Source organism: Anabrus simplex, chromosome 1, assembly GCF_040414725.1.
Source record: "Anabrus simplex isolate iqAnaSimp1 chromosome 1, ASM4041472v1, whole genome shotgun sequence".
NCBI classification, from domain to species: domain Eukaryota; kingdom Metazoa; phylum Arthropoda; class Insecta; order Orthoptera; family Tettigoniidae; genus Anabrus; species Anabrus simplex.
The window spans coordinates 544723709-544743147 of record NC_090265.1 but is presented as its reverse complement, the minus strand read 5'-3'; the positions used below and the strand labels follow the sequence as shown (position 1 = coordinate 544743147).

General features: G+C 38.1%; 1 protein-coding gene across 1 annotated transcript in view; it reads left to right on the top strand.

The window, feature by feature from the left end:
* LOC136869236 (coiled-coil domain-containing protein 186) overlaps positions 1-19439 on the top strand; it is a 184679-nt gene that overhangs the window by 74478 nt on the left and 90762 nt on the right. The window contains exon 9 of the mRNA XM_068227117.1: positions 14656-14895. Coding sequence (XP_068083218.1) covers positions 14656-14895 — 240 coding nt within the window. The remainder of the gene's footprint in view (positions 1-14655; positions 14896-19439) is intronic.

The following is a 19439-nucleotide window of genomic DNA, read 5'->3' as shown; positions in this document are numbered from 1 at the left end:
CGGGTGAGGGGAAAATGGACATGGTTGTAGAATTGTGTAGAAAAGGGGAGGGGGGAATTAAAAGCCTGTAAAATATGAGAAATTTTAACATTATCACACCAAAATAACATAAAACATTATACCAATTCTATATTGAAACAAATTAACTGCCCTGTGTTGTTTGCTCTATGAAACTTACAGTCGGGTATACGGCCGTATGCATGGTCGGACATTAACTAACTTAATAAATAAATAAAACCTCTTATTAATTGGTCAAAATCTTGTTAGTCCTAATCAATAGTGAAGAAAATATTGAAAATTACATTAGAAAATAAGACATTTACATCTGGGAAAGTAGAAGTTGTTTCCAGTCTAGATTTGTTTGTAATTCGCAATATGATTCTCAAAGTGTTCAGTGATTCTTAATAATCGAAAGAGATCAATTTGCAAACTTGGGAAGAATATTTTCGCATATTGTTCTTAATTAGTTTAAGACCGAGCAGAATGGCGGTGCGATTTAACTGAAGTGGTTTGGTCATGTGAAAAGAATGAGTGCCAATAGGTCTGCAAGAAAGGAGTATGAAAGATAAATAAGGGGAAAGAGACCAGTGGGCAGACCTAGAAAAAAATGGACAGACTTAGTGAAGAAGGATGTAGAGGAGAGAGGTCAGGATTGGGAGCAGATTGTGAACGAAGAATGGTTCATGGACCGAACAAAATGAAAGGGGCTCGTATACCACGCCTGGGAAACTGGAGTTGGTCAATGATGATGATGATGATGATGATGATGATGATGGGTATGGAGCCAAGCTCTGCATTAGGGAGACAAGTGGGTTCGAACCCCACCGTCGGCTGTTCTGAGAATGGTTTTCTGTAGTTTCCCATTTTCACTTCCAGGCAAATGCGTCTTCATAGACCACAGCTGATTCCTTTTTACCCCCTTACCCAATTTTATTCATCGTCATTCATTTCATCTTCATTAGCTCCTCTACTTAGGTTAACTGGGCTAGGTGGCTCAGATGGCTGAGGCGCTGGCCTTCTGGCCCCAACTTGGCAGGTTTTATCCTGGCTCAGTCTGGTGGTATTTAAAGGTGCTCAAATACCTCAGCCTCTTGTCGGTAGATTTACTGGCACATAAAAGAACTCCTGCAGGACAAAATTCTGGCACCGCGGCATCTCCGAAAACTGTAAAAGTAGTTTGTGGGATGTATATTATAATAATAATAATAATAATAATAATAATAATAATAATAATAATAATAATAATAATAATAATGAGGTTGGCACCAGAAGGGCAACTTACCATAACAATATTCTGTATAATTTAATCTCGCCTCATTCCCACTACCGTATCACAAAAAGGAACTAAGGGGTAGGCATACATTAGAATAACAGTTAAGGATACTGAATTTCTGCTGTATTTTTTATCTTTAAGCAACTACTGTCTCTGTTTTGTTTTTATTGGTGTCTGTCATATCTTTTTTTTTTTTTGTCTCTTTCACATCAATTTTTTTGGTCTTAATACATTTAGCTGTGTGAAATGTGGTTGATATTAGGATTATAAATGTTAGAGTTGTAGAAAACATTAGTTAGGAGAGACAAATTTTAGCAATGTGATGGGAATTTCAACTAGAAATATCTGGTAACACTTGGGCCAATATAATGTGAGTTTTACATTCGGTATCAATTTATTATGCAACTGATAGGGCAAACAGTATTTGCCAATCAATATATATGAGCCTGTCTTTCTTATAATCTATTGCACTTCAGTTCACTTGCTTTGTTCTACATTCCTCACTTTTCTCTATCTATAGAAATTGTATCTATATCAGCTATGTCTCATCCGATAACACCATCAAAGAAGAACAGCAATCAAATACAAACTTTCACAATTCTTCTATCTATGTCACCTTCTCTGGGATGAATCTTATCTCCAATCCTCGGAAGTCACACTGTATCTATCAATCACTCAATCACTACTGATCTGCATTTAGTGCTATTGCCCATGAGGCAGATTCCCTATAAGTTATTAACCTAGGTTTTCTTAAATGATTTCAAAAACAAACTGAAAATTATGGAACATCTCTTTTGGTAAATTAATCCAGTCACTAATTCCTCTTCCAGTAAACAAATATTTGCCCCAATTTGTCCTCTTGGATTCCAATTTTATCTCTATGTTGTGGAGATGGCAGTAAAAGAATGCTGTATGGAATTATACAAAATAATAGGAAAGAAAGAGTTTATGCAAAGTTGATGGAAGAGGAAGGTGGAGAGATGGTAACACAGCCAGAAAAAATAAAGGGAAGATGGAAGGAGTATTTTGATATGCTGCTAAATGTGAGAAACTGTACAGAGGAGACAGTAGTAACACCGTGTGATGACTCAACAGTAAATAAGGATATAATAATATTAGAGGTGGAATTAGCAGTCCGTAAAATGAACGTGCAGAAGGCACCAGGGTTGGATGAAATTAGTGTGAAAATGATATATGCTCTGGGAACTCTTGGACTACAGTGGGTGTACAGATTGTTAAAGTGCATATAGAAACAGAAATGTGTGCCAGAAGACTGGGGAAAGGGAGTAATAATACCAGTTTTTAACAACGGGGGGGGGAAGTGTGTGAATTCTATAGAGGATTAACACTGTTATCACAAGTGGCGAATATACTGGAATACAACCAGAACAACCATTATAGTCATCCAAAATCTTTACTCAGTTCATTTCTGGAGGCGAAAACAGTTCTTACGCATCCTGCCCTAAAATTCCATCTAGTTGAGGAATTTTTCGGGACATGTTTCTAAACAATCTCATCTAGTACGGCTGACCGTTTGGAAGATTTGGAGAAAAACATGCAAAATCCTTCTGAATTGCCATTTTAAAAAAAACCTTTCACTTGCTCATTTTGGGTTGCACAGCACTCGATAATCAAGATCAATTGATGGGCGAAACAATGAATTAAGTACACATTTTTGTACACAGCGTTTATTCTTGCCTGTACACTGTGTTGCCCGCTTATCACATTCGAACCATCATAGCTCTGAGATATTACTCTTCCAGGGGACTTATTTACCTCCAGTTTATCTACGAAAGTTCGGGAAATAAAGCTTGACTAATTCCGTATATGTGTAATTTTCATATCAGATCCTCAGTGATGGTATTCTTTAAATGTAATCATCAGTGTATATTCAAATGGCAAAAACAGCTGGTAAGGGCAGCCTTAAGATCTCAATTTGCTCTTCTCCCACCGGCCCCCACTGCAGTGTGGCATAACTTGAAATGACTGGACTCATATCTGAGAAACGAAAAGGTATAGATGGCTAAGAGGGGAGAGAGAGAGAGAATTGGAGGGGGGGGGGGGGGCAGGGGAAAGAAAAATGGATCAGAGAATAATACATATGAATCAGTTAAACAAAGAATCGCAGTATTTGTAGCAAAATAAGTGACAAATTGTGTTGTCTGAGAGTTTAAAGATTGTAAAGAGGATCCAAATGTAGAATGATACAATATTTCAGTAACAAGATGCCAGATATTGCTGTATTAAAGTTAATAATTAATTTTCCATGTATTTAAGGGAGGAATATTAGAAAGCAGAGACCTATAATGCAGTCATGTGTTCAAAGCTGGCAGAAGTAGTTGTATTTTTGAAGGGCAAATAGAAGTCCATTTGAAACTACCATGATGTTGGCATATACGAGATCACTAGTGACACGTTGGGTGTTTACACAACATAAAAACTCAGCCATAGATGCCCAACAGAGTCCCAATTTCTCTGTCATCTGGTAGAATAAAATGGAACCTCAAAATTGATGCACAGGCAGCCTGAATTACTTCAGATAAAGATGCCTGCAATACTCTTGTTGATACCATACTGAATTTGAGATTCTAATCCATCCGGGATGAACTGGGTATGAAATCAGAACTTGGGTTTGACAAGGATTTTTGTTTAATTTAAATTTTAAAATTTGATATAAAAGCAAAATAATCTATTTATTAAAAAAAAGACAAATTTGCATAGATTTATAATATAGATGTTGCTATCCAATAAATGTATCACACTAAGCAACTTGGGATTGATGACATAAATGATTATTGAGTTTAGCTTAGGGTAGTCAAAAGGAACAAATACCAGGATATTGTTTTCTTAAGAAATGGAAAACATGCTTATCTCCTAAGCATGTTCTCAGTTTAAGTCTGGATTCATTTACATTTCAAAAACATTTTAAAGTTTACAAATAATACACTCTCATCAAAATGTCAATAAAATTGACTCATTGAACTTGAGAACAAGCATGTATTTAAGGGAGGAATATTAGAAAGTAGATACCTTTAATGCAGTCATGTGTTCAAGGTTGACAGAAGATTTAGCTCTCCGATTGCATAATGCTCCATACACAAGACATCAAATACGTAATCTGTTAAGAAGGAACCCATACTTTCCAGTGTTGACTCAGTTGTATGTAACTTAAAAGCTTTTCAGTCTCTCGAACACACAAGGTAAATACCGTATTTACGCGAATAATACCCACACATTTTTAAAAAAAAATTGGGGCACGAAATTGGGGTGCAGGTTTTATTTGCATCAATGTTGGCTTTTTTTTTTCAAAATCAGCCTTCCTAAATTTAGGGTGCGGGATTATTCGGTGGCGGGTATTATTCGCATAAATACGGTGGCGGGGAATATTCGCGTAAATACCCGTATTTACCCGCACATTTTTTTAAAAATTTGAGGCACGAAATTGGGATGCGTTTTTTTGCGTCAAAGTTGGCATTTCTTTTTTTCAAAATAAGCCTACCTAAAGTTAGGGTGTGGGGATTATTCGCGTAAATACGGTATAAATATTACCTGTAAAGAAGCACACCATTAAACAAAGAATGACATGTTTTGTTCTTAAAAGAACAGGCATTGTATGGTGGAGTGGAGACAAAGCAGGACCACAGTAAGATGAGTTCCAAATTTCAAATTCCAAGGTGTTTGGACAGAATTAAACATAAATATTTCCTCATATTTCCTAATATTTCCTTGATAAAATCTGATGATGATCTTTTAAGAGCAAAATGTGTCATTCTTTGTTTAATAGTGTGTATTTTTATTCCTTGTTTAAGCTTTTAAGTTACAAATGCTTAATCCACAGTCGTGCAATCTATAAGTCTGACTACAACACTCTTAACACGATGCGCCAGAATATCAAACTGCCCAAGGTTACCCATAACACATGGTCATTATACCAATACAAGCATACAGAACCACTGTTTGATATATGTCTTATTTGTATAGATTTATAATATGGATGTTGCTATCCAATAAATGTATCACAGTCTAAACAACTTGGGAATGATGACATAAATGATTATTGATTTTACCTTAGAGTTGTAAAAAGGAATGAATACCAGAATATTGGTATGTATGTTCAATATTCAGCCCTAAGGCTACTTGGATCCTCAACAGCTCTGCCATCAGCTGTCATAGATGGCCTAGGCATCACTGAAGAGGCGTACTAGGGAAATGAGGAGTGAGGTAGTTTCACCTTGCTTTCCTCACCGAGCCAGAAGTTGCTATTGCATATCAGCCTGCCAAGACCACTGAAATGCATGCACCAACCGACCCTTTGAGCAACATTTACACACCATTCATACCAGGGACTGGCTGCAGAAGGAATGGCATTACCAGCGTCGCTCATACCTCAGTCACTTTCATATTGTCAAAGCCAAGGATAAGACGGAGACAGATCAATGAAAGTAACAAAATGCTCTAGCCCATACCAGAAGACATAGTGCACTGTAAACACTAGGTCCTGCCAGCAAAGGTATCTTAAGAAATGAAAAATTTGTATTGCGGAAGTTAACGTCACAAAGTGTGTGATGGAAGTGTAACCCTGGCAGCTGTGCAGACTGTCATGTAAGGTATGAATGGATGACTAGAGACCGTATTATCTAGCAACTGTACAGACTATGTCTTATGGCTGGTGGTCATCTGAAATTATCAGCTGTTGACAGATGGCCATGCTCGAGAGACATATTTGTGATCATTGCCTTTGCTGGCAGGATGTAGTGTTTACAGTGCACTATGTCTTCTGGTATGGGCTAGAATAAATTTGTTACTTTCATTGACCTGTCTCAGTCTCATCCTTGGCTTTGACAATATGAAAGTGACTGAGGTATGAGCGATGCCAGTAATGCCATTCCTTATGCAGTCAGTCCCTATTCTGAATGGTGTGAAAATATCGCTCATAGGGTCGGTTGGTGCATGCATTTCAGTGGGCTTGGCAGACTGATATGCAATAGCAACTTCTGGCTCGGTGAGGAAAGCAACGGGAAACTACCTCACTCCTCACTTCCCTAGTATGCCTCTTCAGTGGCACCTAGGCTATCTATGACAACTGTTGGTGGAGCTGTAGAGGATCAAACCAGCCTTCAGGCTGAATACCCAACAAACATACATGATTTTTGCAAACTACCAAAGGGTAGAGAAGGGTCCACCTATTCAGTACCATCAGCTTGTATATTATCTTATAAAACTGGGACTAGTTTCAACCCCGTATATCCATATATTGGGTCATCTTCAGCTACGCTACAGTTGGAAGACATATGCACACATATATTACCAATAATAAATTAAACACTTTGGTATGCCACAATTTACAATTTTAATTTAAAACTTGATGAAGTCCGAACAACACATCCAGACTTGAAACTAAATCACACGTTAAAAATTAAATAATTGAAAGAGGTTCAACCTATTCAATACATAGGAAAGAAATGTAGTGATTACATTTTTATTTAATAGTAAAAATAAATGGGACCGGTTTCGACCCTAGTCCAGGTCATCGTCAGCCGTAAAAACATGTAAAACAATGCATATGAAAAAGAAAAAGAAAAAGATTAATTAAACTCTGGATCGGTATAAGATGAAACAGTACATAATATTAAGAATGGTAGTATGGCACACGCAATGATAGGCGAAGTCTCACAATGTTTATGAATATTGGAGAACAGTCAAAAGGGTCAGTTTCCACACTCTGTCAGGTACAAAGTCACAACACTATCAAATAATATATGAAGATCATAAATAACTTGAAGTCGCAGACGAATAGATTTGTACAAGCAAATCGCCAGCTCCCGGTGATCAGCGCGGCACATTCAAGGTCATGCGCTGCGGTCTCGAACGCCAAAGTAGAATGGAGAATATCCTGAAGGTCCAGTATTTGTCTCGGTTGCGGGAAGTTAAGTACGTGTATATAGAAATATACAACGCAAATCAGTATAATTGAATGAGTACTTGTGCTCCTGCTAAGTTCTTGGAAAACAGTTGACTTGAAAAAACAATTGTAAAGAGAAAAAAATATAGTAAAAAGCGCAATATCGGAAAACAAATGAAAACTTATATGCACAGTGCGCTATTTTTTAAATTGAAAAAATTTTAGGTCATGATTGAAGTAGTCGAAGTTGGCGCAAGACAAGAGTTAAAATTTGAAAGAGGAGAACCGAAATGAAGGTCGATGGTTTTTTTTATATATATATATATATATATATTTTTTTTTATAATAGAGAAGGTAGAATAAATTAACAGAGGAAGAGTGATAGTGAAATAAGAGAAAGAATAAAAGAAATTGAAGTTAGATGGTATTGAGGAAGGATAAGATAGGAAAATGAAGGAGGGGTAGTTTAGGGTGGGTTAGGAGGGTGGGTTATTGGAGGTAGAAAATGTGGGTGGGAACTTTGTAAGGCATAGAAAATAGAATTGGGGTTTTGGAATTTGGAATTTTTGAGAAGAAGAATTAGGAAGTCAAAAAGATATTGGGTTTTTCAGAAATGTTGTTTAAATTGAAATTAGGGTTGAAGTACTGGTCAAGGTGGATAAAGCAATTTTCAGTAATGTTTAAGAGGGGGCCTTTGTTAATGATTTTAAGTATATTCATGTCATTGTCAATACTGGTGAAACTATGCTTGGAGTCTTGTATGTGCTGTCCTATGGCAGAGAATCTGTTGTATTTAATGGCGTTGACATGTTCAGAGTACCTGATATTGACAATGACATGAATATACTTAAAATCATTAACAAAGGCCCCCTCTTAAACATTACTGAAAATTGCTTTATCCACCTTGACCAGTACTTCAACCCTAATTTCAATTTAAACGACATTTCTGAAAAACCCAATATCCTTTTTGACTTCCTAATTCTTCTTCTCAAAAATTCCAAATTCCAAAACCCCAATTCTATTTTCCATGCCTTACAAAGTTCCCACCCACATTTTCTACCTCCAATAACCCACCCTCCTAACCCACCCTAAACTACCCCTCCTTCATTTCCCTATCTTATCCTTCCTCAATACCTTCTAACTTCAATTTCTTTTATTCTTTCTCTTATTTCACTATCACTCTTCCTCTGTTAATTTATTCTACCTTCTCTATTATAAAAAAAAAAACATCGACCTTCATTTCGGTTCTCCTCTTTCAAATTTTAACTCTTGTCTTGTGCCAACTTCGACTACTTCAATCATGACCTAAAATTTTTTCAATTTAAAAAATAGCGCACTGTGCATATAAGTTTTCATTTGTTTTCTGATATTGCACTTTTTACTATATTTTTTTCTCTTTACAATTGTTTTTTCAAGTCAACTGTTTTCCAAGAACTTAGCAGGAGCACAAGTACTCATTCAATTATACTGATTTGCGTTGTATATTTCTATATACACGTACTTAACTTCCCGCAACCGAGACAAATACTGGACCTTCAGGATATTCTCCATTCTACTTTGGCGTTCGAGACCGCAGCGCATGACCTTGAATGTGCCGCGCTGATCACCGGGAGCTGGCGATTTGCTTGTACAAATCTATTCGTCTGCGACTTCAAGTTATTTATGATCTTCATATATTATTTGATAGTGTTGTGACTTTGTACCTGACAGAGTGTGGAAACTGACCCTTTTGACTGTTCTCCAATATTCATAAACATTGTGAGACTTCGCCTATCATTGCGTGTGCCATACTACCATTCTTAATATTACGTACTGTTTCATCTTATACCGATCCAGAGTTTAATTAATCTTTTTCTTTTCCTTTTTCATATGCATTGTTTTACATGTTTTTACGGCTGACGATGACCTGGACTAGGGTCGAAACCGGTCCCATTTATTTTTACTATTAAATAAAAATGTAATCACTACATTTCTTTCCTATGTATTGAATAGGTTGAACCTCTTTCAATTATTTAATTTTTAACGTTAATACTTTCAATACGGAACAATGAAATTTTTTACTTTAAACTAAATGACACATCAAAACTGCTGTGGTTGATGCCGAACTATGTCATCGCTGCTACAGCAGCCAAATGTTCGTGAGTTGTTCTGGGAGTTGGCATCCCTATCTGCATAGATGAGCAACTTGATTTATAATTTATGTTTGTTCAATGTAATATGAGTAATGACTTACATAGAACATTCATAGTTTGAATAGGTATTCCTTTTCGTCAGATGTAGTGATCTATTGTTTAATTCGGTATGAAGTGAATGTCGCTATGTTCTTCGTAAGTTGCGTGCATCTCATACGGGCACCAACACCAGATTGACTGTTGAAAGGGAGCAGGAGTATGGCTTATAAGGCAGGGGTTGGAGAAGGGATGTGTGACTAATAGAATAACTGCTTGCTAAAGCAGGTATAATAACTGTTCGCTAAGACAAATATAACACTGTTCGCTCAAGCAAATCTGACTAAGATCACTAAAGCAAGTAGTATAGCATTGTTTGCTCAAATGAGTCTGACTAAGATACTGTGTCCAGTAAAGCGAGTAGACTAGCACAGTTTGCTCAGATAAATCTGATTAAGATACTTAGTTCAGTGAAGCGGTGTGACATCCCTCCTCCAACCCCTGCCACTATAAGCTATACTCCTGCTCCCTCTTAACAGTCAATCTGGTGTTGGTGTCCGTATGAGATGCACGCAACCTATGAAGAACATAGGGACATTCACTTCATACCAAATTAAACAATAGATCACTACATGTGACGAAAAGGAATACGTATTCAAATTACGAATGTTCCCTTTCAAGCTACATGAGTCATTACCCATATTACATTGAACAAACATAAATTATAAATCAAGTTGGCTCGTCTATGCAGATAGGGATGCACTCCCAGATCAACTCTCGAACATTTGACTGCTATAGGAGTGACGACATAGTTTGGCATCAACTACAGCAGTTTTGATGTGTCATTTAGTTCCAAGTTTGGATGTGTTGTTCGGACTTCATCAAGTTTTAAATTAAGATTGTAAATTGTGGCATAACAAAGTGTTTAATTTATTATTGGTTATATGTATGCATATGTCTTCCAATTGTAGCTTGGTTGAAGATGATCCAATATATATGGGGTCGAAACTAGTCCCAGTTTTATAAGACAATATACAAGCTTATGGTATTGAATAGGAGGACCCTTCTCTACCCTCTATGATAGTGATCAGTTGTTATTAAAGACCATAATAAAACTCATAATTTATTATTTTCGCAAAGGAAAAGTGGTTTTTTTTTTTTTTTTGCTAGTGGTGTAAAGTCGCTCTAACACATCAAAGGTTTTTGGTGATGCAAGGATGGAAAAGGGATAGAATTGGGAAGGTAACGGCCATGGTCTTAATTAATGTACAGCCCCAGCATTTGTCTGGTGTGAAAATGGGAAACCAAAGAAAACCATTTTCAGGGCTGCTGACGGTGGAATTCAAACCCACCATAGAACCACTGTTCTGTAGTGTGATCATAATAACTGTTCGCTGAGACTAATAGAATAACTGCTCACTAAAGCAGGTATAATAACTGTTTGCTGAGGCAAATATAACACTGTTCGCTCAAACAAATCTGACTAAGATCATTAAAGCAAGTAGAATAGCACTTTTTGCTCAAATGAGTCTGATTAAGATACTGTGTCCAGTAAAGTGAGTAGACTAGTACAATTTTCTCAGATAAGTCTGACTAAGATACTGTGTTCAGTGAAGCAAGTAGAACAACACTGTTCAGGCATTCAAGTCTAACTAAGATGCTGTGCATGTCATCTTGAAACTTGTGTCCAGTCGTGCAGTCGACTTACATCGCTCGACCAAGAACATTGGCCGGTTTACCCCACCACGTATGTTTCCACTCCATGTTGGTTTAAATCACATCACTTGGAAGGCCAAATGCTGTACAGAACAGTGGCTTAATACTGATGACATATCGTCGGCCACTACTGGTATCCGAGTGTATGTTTTTCACTTGCAATTCATGTACAGTCCATTTTGTGTAAATGACGTTGATGACTCATCAGGCTTATTCTCGCATAGAACATGCGATCGCATTTGACCCACCTGAGAGAAGGAGGTGGACCTGGTTGAGTTTGTCTGAATTTTCTTCTAAGACGAGCCTCTGTTTGCTGTCTTCGACGCTCAGTTTCAAACTGCAATACAGCAGCGGATGTGATTGCATGCCAGCGAGGGTGATCTTCAGCAAGTGTGCGCCAGTTACTGGGGTCAATGTTTGTGTTCTTCAAGGTTTTTTTGAGCTGATCCTTGTAGCGTTTCAGAGGTGCACCACATGGCCTCCCGCCAGAACTGAGTTCACTGTATAGTATCTGTCGGGGTAGCCTATTGTCATCCATGCATTGGACGCGACCAATCCATCTAAGCTGACCTATAATGGAAGCTTCTATACTGTTCATCTGTGCCCTTTCAAGTACTACAACATTGGAGACATAATCCTTCCATTTGATATTCATAAAGACCCTAAGCTTCTGCTGGTGAAAATGTTCCAATTTCTTGATGTCACAGCAGTATAGAGTCCATGTTTCACATCCATACAATAAAGTGGAGACAACGACAGCTTGGTACACCATCAGTTTAGTGGATATATTTAGGTCTTTATTAGAAAAGACTTCGCGGGATAGACGTCCAAATGCACAATGAGCAGCTCGTATTCTATTTTCTGCATCCATCTCCGAGGTACACCGAGATGAGAGAATACTCCCAAGGTAGGGAAAGAAGTCTACTTCTTCCAGAGATGTATCTGAGATGGTAATGTTGGAGTCTGGCAAACTAGTTCCTGGAGCAGGTTGTGCTAAAACCTTAGTTTTCTGAATGTTGAAAAATAGGCCAAACTGCTCATAAGCAGCCTTAAAGCAATCGACTGACAATTGCAAGTCCTGTAGAGAATGAGCTGGAGTAGCATTGTCATCTGCATATTGCAGTTTAGTAACCCGGGTAAGATGGGTAAGTCTTTTAGAGCAGAGTCTTGACATTAAAAATCCCTCCATCGTCTGCAACTAATTTCTACACCTGCATTGTTGCCAGATGTCTCATAAAGCATAGCTGTCAAGTACAAGGCAAACAGTGTAGGTGCAAGCACACAACCTTGCTTTAGTCCATTAGTAATAGGAAATTCTTCTGAAACATTGTTTTGATAGAGAACCTGACCAACCATATCATCATGAAGAGCCCGGACGAGTCCAACAAAATGTTTGGGGCAGCCAAGCTACCTTAACACCATCCACATAGCATCTCTAGGCACAGTATCAAAGGCCTTTTCCAGGTCATCAGACACCAAGAGCAAGGGTTTCTGTCGTTCTCTGCATTTTTCCTGCAACTGTCTTGTGCAGATCATTTCACTGGTACTCCTGGAAACTGATGACATATAATTAACAGTTATACTGCATTCTTTCTTGACTGCTTTAACAGAAAATAGGTGTGAGATTACCTTCCAGTCAGTTTCAAAATTGTATAGTAGAAGATATTCCACTTACCACATTTCATTAATTTGTACATTAAAGATGTAAGATACTCCACTCAGTCTTGGTCGGTCATCAATTACGAAGGTTATGCCGAAAGTTTTTAGCAGCACATAAACCGTAATTCTGAGGACAGTGGGATTATTTTCATTTGAAAGAGCAATGTTTTTCGACCTTGGAACATGCGCGCGCAACCCCTCCTAGCGGTAGTTCCTCCACAGCGAGGGAAGAGAGCACAGGCAGTGCTGAGTCAGACATGGAGCAAGATGGATCTGTCGCGCCGCGATTTTTGAGCAATGATTTTTTATGATTATAAAAAGAAATTAAGTGCCGAAGAATGCCATTCTTCTTTGCTGCGCGTTTTTGGTGAGGCTGCCCCTTCTAGAGCCACAGTTGGAAATTGGTTTTGCGAGTTTTCAAGGGATCGGCAGTCAATTGAAGATGAACCTCGTCCTGGTCGCCCAGCAACAGCTGTGACTCAAGAAAACATTGATGCTGTGAGGGGAATGATCAAAGCAGATTCACATCTTACATTTTGTGACATTGAAGGGACCTTAAATATTGGGTCAAGAGCAGCGCAGACCATTGTTCACGATTATTTAGGCCTTACCAAGAGATGTGCCCGTTGGGTGCCACATTCCCTGACAGAAAGCCAAAAGGAGGAGAGAGTGGTCTGGTGTCATTTCATGCTAGAAAAATTCAGTGGAGGGCAGTCCGAAGACACCTACAATATCGTCACAGGTGATGAAACATGGGTCTACCATTATGACCCTGAAACGAAGTGACAGTCTTCTGTGTGGTGCTTTCCAGGGGAGGAACCACCTACAAAAGTTCTACGAGTCGGAGCTCTGGAAAGAAGATGGTGGCAACTTTTTTTTTACGAAAATTGGGCATCTCACCTCTGTGACCTTGGACACACGTCGTACAGTCAATGCTGAATGGTATGTGAATGACTGTCTTCCCAAAGTCCTTGCCACTTGGAGGTCACAGCACCCAAAGTCCAAGAGTGGGCACCTTCAGCTGCATCATGACAATACATCTGCACACAGGGCTGTCAGAACAATGGACTTTTTGGAAAGGGAAAAAGTGCGAGTGTTACCTCATCCCCCCCTATTCACCTGACCTGGCCCCATGTGACTTCTTTCTGTTCCCTAAGACCAAGGAAAAAATATGTGGGCAGCAGTTTTCGTCAGATGAAGAGGCCATTGCAGTGTACGAGAGTGCACTAAGTGACATCCCGAAAGAAGCTTGGACTGAAACGTTTTATAAGTGGTTTCAGAGAATGGAAAAATGTATACGTGCTAAAAACTTTTGGCATTGCCCTCGTATCTGTCCTGTATACAGTTTCAAAATAATAATATTTTATTTTATTATTATTTCATGTGTAAGGAAATTAGGATAAGGCTGATAATTACTGTATAAACAAGTTTGCTTGACATTGTGTATTTGTTTGTTGTGAAATCTTGATTTATTTACCCATAGACTGAATAGTTTAATGACAAAGTTGATTTCTGCCTTGTTGATTCTCTTGTTGAATCTTTTTTCTTAATTATTGATCATTGCAAATCATGCATTAAAGTTCATTATAGTTTGAGTATTAGGAAACTCAGAACTTCAAGTCTCCATTGAAAAACTACCCTAATTTGTACCGAAGTTTTATAGTACTGACTTGACAGATTATATTAACATAATAATCAAGTAAGTTATAATCAAATAAGAAATAGAGTAGACAGTCAAAATTTAGAATTTTTTAAAAAGATAGACAATTGTTTTAGGAAATTACTTTGTACAAAGAAACCTAAAATTTCAGTATTATCCCGTTGGAATCATAAAATATCAAAATGTCCATTGAATATATCTGGATATAAATTAAGAGCATATTATCACCAGAGTTTACTGTGGTGGTATTCACATAATAGATCTTCTGTCATGCCAGGCCCAGCAGTTAGAATATGAGCTTGGTCCACTGCAGAGGCGTCTGATAGAGCTCGAAACAGAGGTATCCTCCCTGAAGCAGCAGTTGGAGCAGGAGCAGCAGCAGAGACATGAAGAGAGCCAACTGTTAGCTCGTCACCTTGCAGAGCGTACGCAGCGTGCTGATCAGCTTGCTCAACAGCTGGCAGACCAGGAAGGTGAAAATCAGTTATTGCGCCGCAAGCAAGTTACCATTACTAAAGTAAGCACTGGTTATTATTTGATTAATTTAGGGTAGATGAATACTGATGATATCCAGTGGCATCATTGTATTTAACAAAGTTCTGGACTCTGTGCATTGTTTTTAAATTTTTAAATTCTGATTTGTAATTGGATGCGGTTATGCATCATTAGACCAAGCGCCAAAAGTTGGTTTCGAGATAATCGCGTTTAACTTTGGGTTTATGTGTAAATTCGAGCGAACATAATTTTGCTAAACATGGTATTCCTGGTGTTTTAGGATAACAGATTGTACCTTCTCACCAAATTTCAACATTTTTATACCCACAGTACATAGAAAAATGGCACTTAGTCTACTGATGCAATTTAAGGTATTTCTCACGTGCAAATAATGCATCACAGTGCTACACCAATAACCCCTTACTGTTGAGTATCTACTGAGTAAAACTTCAAAAAATATAATGTGGCTGCAGCCGTGATTAGAACCTGAATCTCCTACTGTCTAGAAAGGCGCGTTAATTGCTTGAACTACCGTGAGCCATGCCACAACTCCGGTACATTATTCAGGTTTTAGATGGAAAAACTCTGGAAGGGGAGCTATTCCCTAAAGTCACTTGCTATAACCACTTACTGATTTGAGGAATTTCAACTGATTGGAGTCAAGTACAAATGGTAAGGAATGAGCCATTGTAGTCTATACAATGCATATTTCTGTATGGATTTTCCTTCACAATAGGCCTATTATGTTCTGAGAGTACAGTACTGACGTGATATTTTCGAGCCTATGGGTAAGTTTTGTTCTGCTTTAGACACACATTACTTGCTAAGTAGATGGCAGTCTCTCATACCATTACAGGCTGATGATCTAGATAGGTCCCTTTAAACAAACATCATCATCATCAGAATGGCAGTCCCTTAAACTAAGTAAAGGGTATAAAGGTTGGTATATGTGGTTATGATTACCTTATTCCAAGAAAAATAAAGCCATTCCAAAAGAAAATATTGAATTTTAATTACTTATCTCGGTCGAACATAATAGAAACAGAAAATGTGATTTAAAAATATTTGCTCCCATAAATTCACACAAAACATTCAATCTCAATTTCAGGATCTCCATTGAATTCTTCTATGTCATCTACGATGTCAGAATCTGCTTGAAGTTTCTGGTAAAATTGTTTGGCATCTGCAGGTATTAGGTGCATCAGTGACTTAAAGTCTTTAAGTTTGGCTTCAGAGATAGGTTTCCATTTGGCCACAAAGGTATTAATACCTGATGAAAGGGCACTCTAGTTTCCTGTGGTTGTCCCAGTCTTGACTTACTTAGACTTACTTCCTGAGATACACCATCAAATTTAGTTTTGATGTACATAGCGAACGGCTGTAATTTCAAGAGCTGGATTTCTTTCAGTTTATCTTGCAACCATGGACATCAGTTTTCTGATTCACGATTATTTTTTCAAGCTCTACTGAACTGTGGAACAATGTGTTTTCCATCTGGTGAACAACAATGGGTTTTTTCTGCCTGCAGTTTCTCATTACGTTTATGTAGTCCTCTGCAGTGTATAAACGTTGATGAAATTTGGAGGGCACGCTCAATATCTGCAAAGTCACTGTCGTTGGGTAGAAAACTGTGACCAGGTACTAAAAATTGCATAGTTATCTTCTGAAGAGTAGGGTGTTGATCCAATACCGCCTTCATCATCAAAACCATTTAAGTATTACGGTTCTGACCACCACAAGAACCTGACCATATATTAGCTGATGCAAGTGTAATAGACTGATATAACTTGAAAGCAATATTCTTTAACCCATGGATAGATAATACAAGTATCAAGCTCAAAATTATTATTATTATTATTATTATTATTATTATTATTATTATTATTATTATTATTATTATTATTATTATTATTATTATTATTATTGTCATTATTAATAATAATTTTGTGTGGCTATTTCTAGCCGAGTGCAGCCCTTGTAAGGCAGACCCTCCGATAAGGGTGGGCGGCAATTGCCATATGTAGGTAACTGCGTGTTATTGTGGTGGAGGGTAGTGTTATGTGTGGTGTGTGAGTTGCAGGGATGTTGGGGACAGCACAAACACCCAGCCCCTGGGCCATTGGAATTAACCAATGAAAGTTAAAATCCCCGACCCGGCCGGGAATCGAACCCAGGACCCACTGAACCGAAGGCCAGTACGCTGACCATTCAGCCAACGAGTCAGACATTATTATTATTATTATTATTATTATTATTATTATTATTATTATTATTATTATTATTATTACTTGTGAGGTATTGCTATGAAGTGTTTGAAGTGTTTACATCTACTTATTAGTATTATTATTTTCGTAGTCGGACGATCACATTATTTGTGAGATTATGTCATGAAACATGTGCTGTATATATAAAGTATATTTATCTGAGTTTAGTTAATCTAAGAACCTGTAATTAATAGTATATAATTTATTATTACCTGTGTATATGATGTAGAATTCACAGTAACATTGTGCAAAACACTGTAATATCCACAATAACACTAGGTACGATGAGAACTATTTAGAACCTTCCTTACAGTTGTAACTATGTATTAGGCACTCTAGAATTTATGAGAAAAGGTGTTATGTAACATCCTTCTAGAAGCCTGTCCAGGCAACATATATATATAAGAGACAGTCTTGATGATGGAGTTGAGTTATTGTTTAACAGAAGTCATTCTTGTGAACTCGTGTTGTGTGTATGCCGACATGCTAGTAGCAGTGAGCAGTCAACTGTTCAAGATGGCAGTCTTAGTCTCCTTGTGCTTAGTGATGGGCAATTGTTAAAAATGGTGGTTTCTTGATGTGTGTGTCTAATGTGAAGTTAAGTTGAAAAAAATTAATGTATGCATTTTGTGTGCGTCTTTGTGGAGACATCATTGGCAACCGTGATGAGGATGTAAGAATTTACAAGTAAATACGAGTGTAAGTGCGAAATAGATCAAAATGCTACTGATACTAGAAAATATGTCCATACAACAACTCAAAGATGAACTCACCAAGAAAATTTTTTCGATGAATGGCAAGAAGAAATTGCTGCAGCCGCTGTTACGAGAAGATCTCGTTGAAAAAGGAGAAGATGATATAGATGTTGATCCCCATAGGGAACCTGAAATATTTGTCCTGAATGAGTAAATTTATAATACCAATGTAGTTGGTCCATTATTGGACATTATAAATTTTCCAGCTAACTCATTCCTGGTTGCCAGCGTTTCGCCCCAGTGTGCTAAGTTGGGCTCATCAGTTGGTAAATAGCACACCCACCAAGACGCATGGCTAGTGCATACCGTGGAGGCACTCAATTTCACCTTAACGGATCATATTTTGAAAGTAAATGACAAACTTTCAGACAAAATTTCAGACGTCAATTCCGCCCTAACAGAACAGTTTGCAGACCAAATTTCGAAAGTAAACTACGAAATTTCTCAAGCTAACTCAGTTTTAACTGGACAAATATCACAAGTGTACACGCAAATTTACCAAGTAGAACAGGGCCTAGAATCAAAAATTTCAACTTTAAATGACAAAATATCATCCCAAATTAGTGACGTCACCAGTCGATTAATGCAGCAGATATCAGACATCAGGTCAAAACTGGGACAGGTTGAACAGATCGATAGTAGGGTGAGCCAACTGGAAGGGGTCATCTCGAACCTTAAGGAGGAAGTGGAAATCCAGGTTTCCGGCATAAAGCAACAGGTTGAGCGGAGAATTTCTACCGTCAAGGGAAACTTTGAAAGCCATATCTCTGCCGAAATTTTGGAAGTCGTATTTCTGCTGTTGAAGGAAGGTTAGAAAACAGGTTTTTGACTATCGAGGGAGATGTGCAGACTATAAGAGAAAGCATCCTTCACGCAAGTAGAAGATAGATAAACTCAAACAGGATGTATTGCCACACCCCTAACTCCCCTCAAACCTAACTGGCATACAGGACACCTAGACCCAAAAGTGATTATAGAGAGCTTTCCGGAATTCCACAGGCTACTTGAAGAGAACCCGACTAGCTTCATCAAGGAATTGGTCAATCTATTAGGAAGGACTAATCTACCAAAGAACATCTTCGTGCAACTCATCACTCCGTGATTAAAGGGGCAAGCCGCTACTTGGTGGAATAACTTGAAGGGCTTAAATTTAAACTGAACGGACTTCAAGAGGGAATTCCTTGCTAGGTTTAATCCTGAAGGAGTGTAGAACTCTGTGAAAAGGAAGCTACTGACTGAGGCACAACCCTCTGACATGAGAGCTAATGCCTTTGTCCTACAGAAGTACCAGCTCTTCAAGCGTCTGCACCTGGAAGGAAGCGAGAACGACATTTTACCAGGCATCACAGAGCTACTCCACGATAAGATTCGACCCCTAGTGAAAGTATCACAACTGAGATCCTTTGATGATCTACGTAAAATCATCACCCAGTTGGAGGAGGAACACAAAAGCAAAGCTACGGAAGAGACCAGTGCAGTTAGGAAGTGCTACCAGTGTGGAGCAATTCTGGATTGAGGTGGAATGGTACCGGGAAAGGGAATGTGCC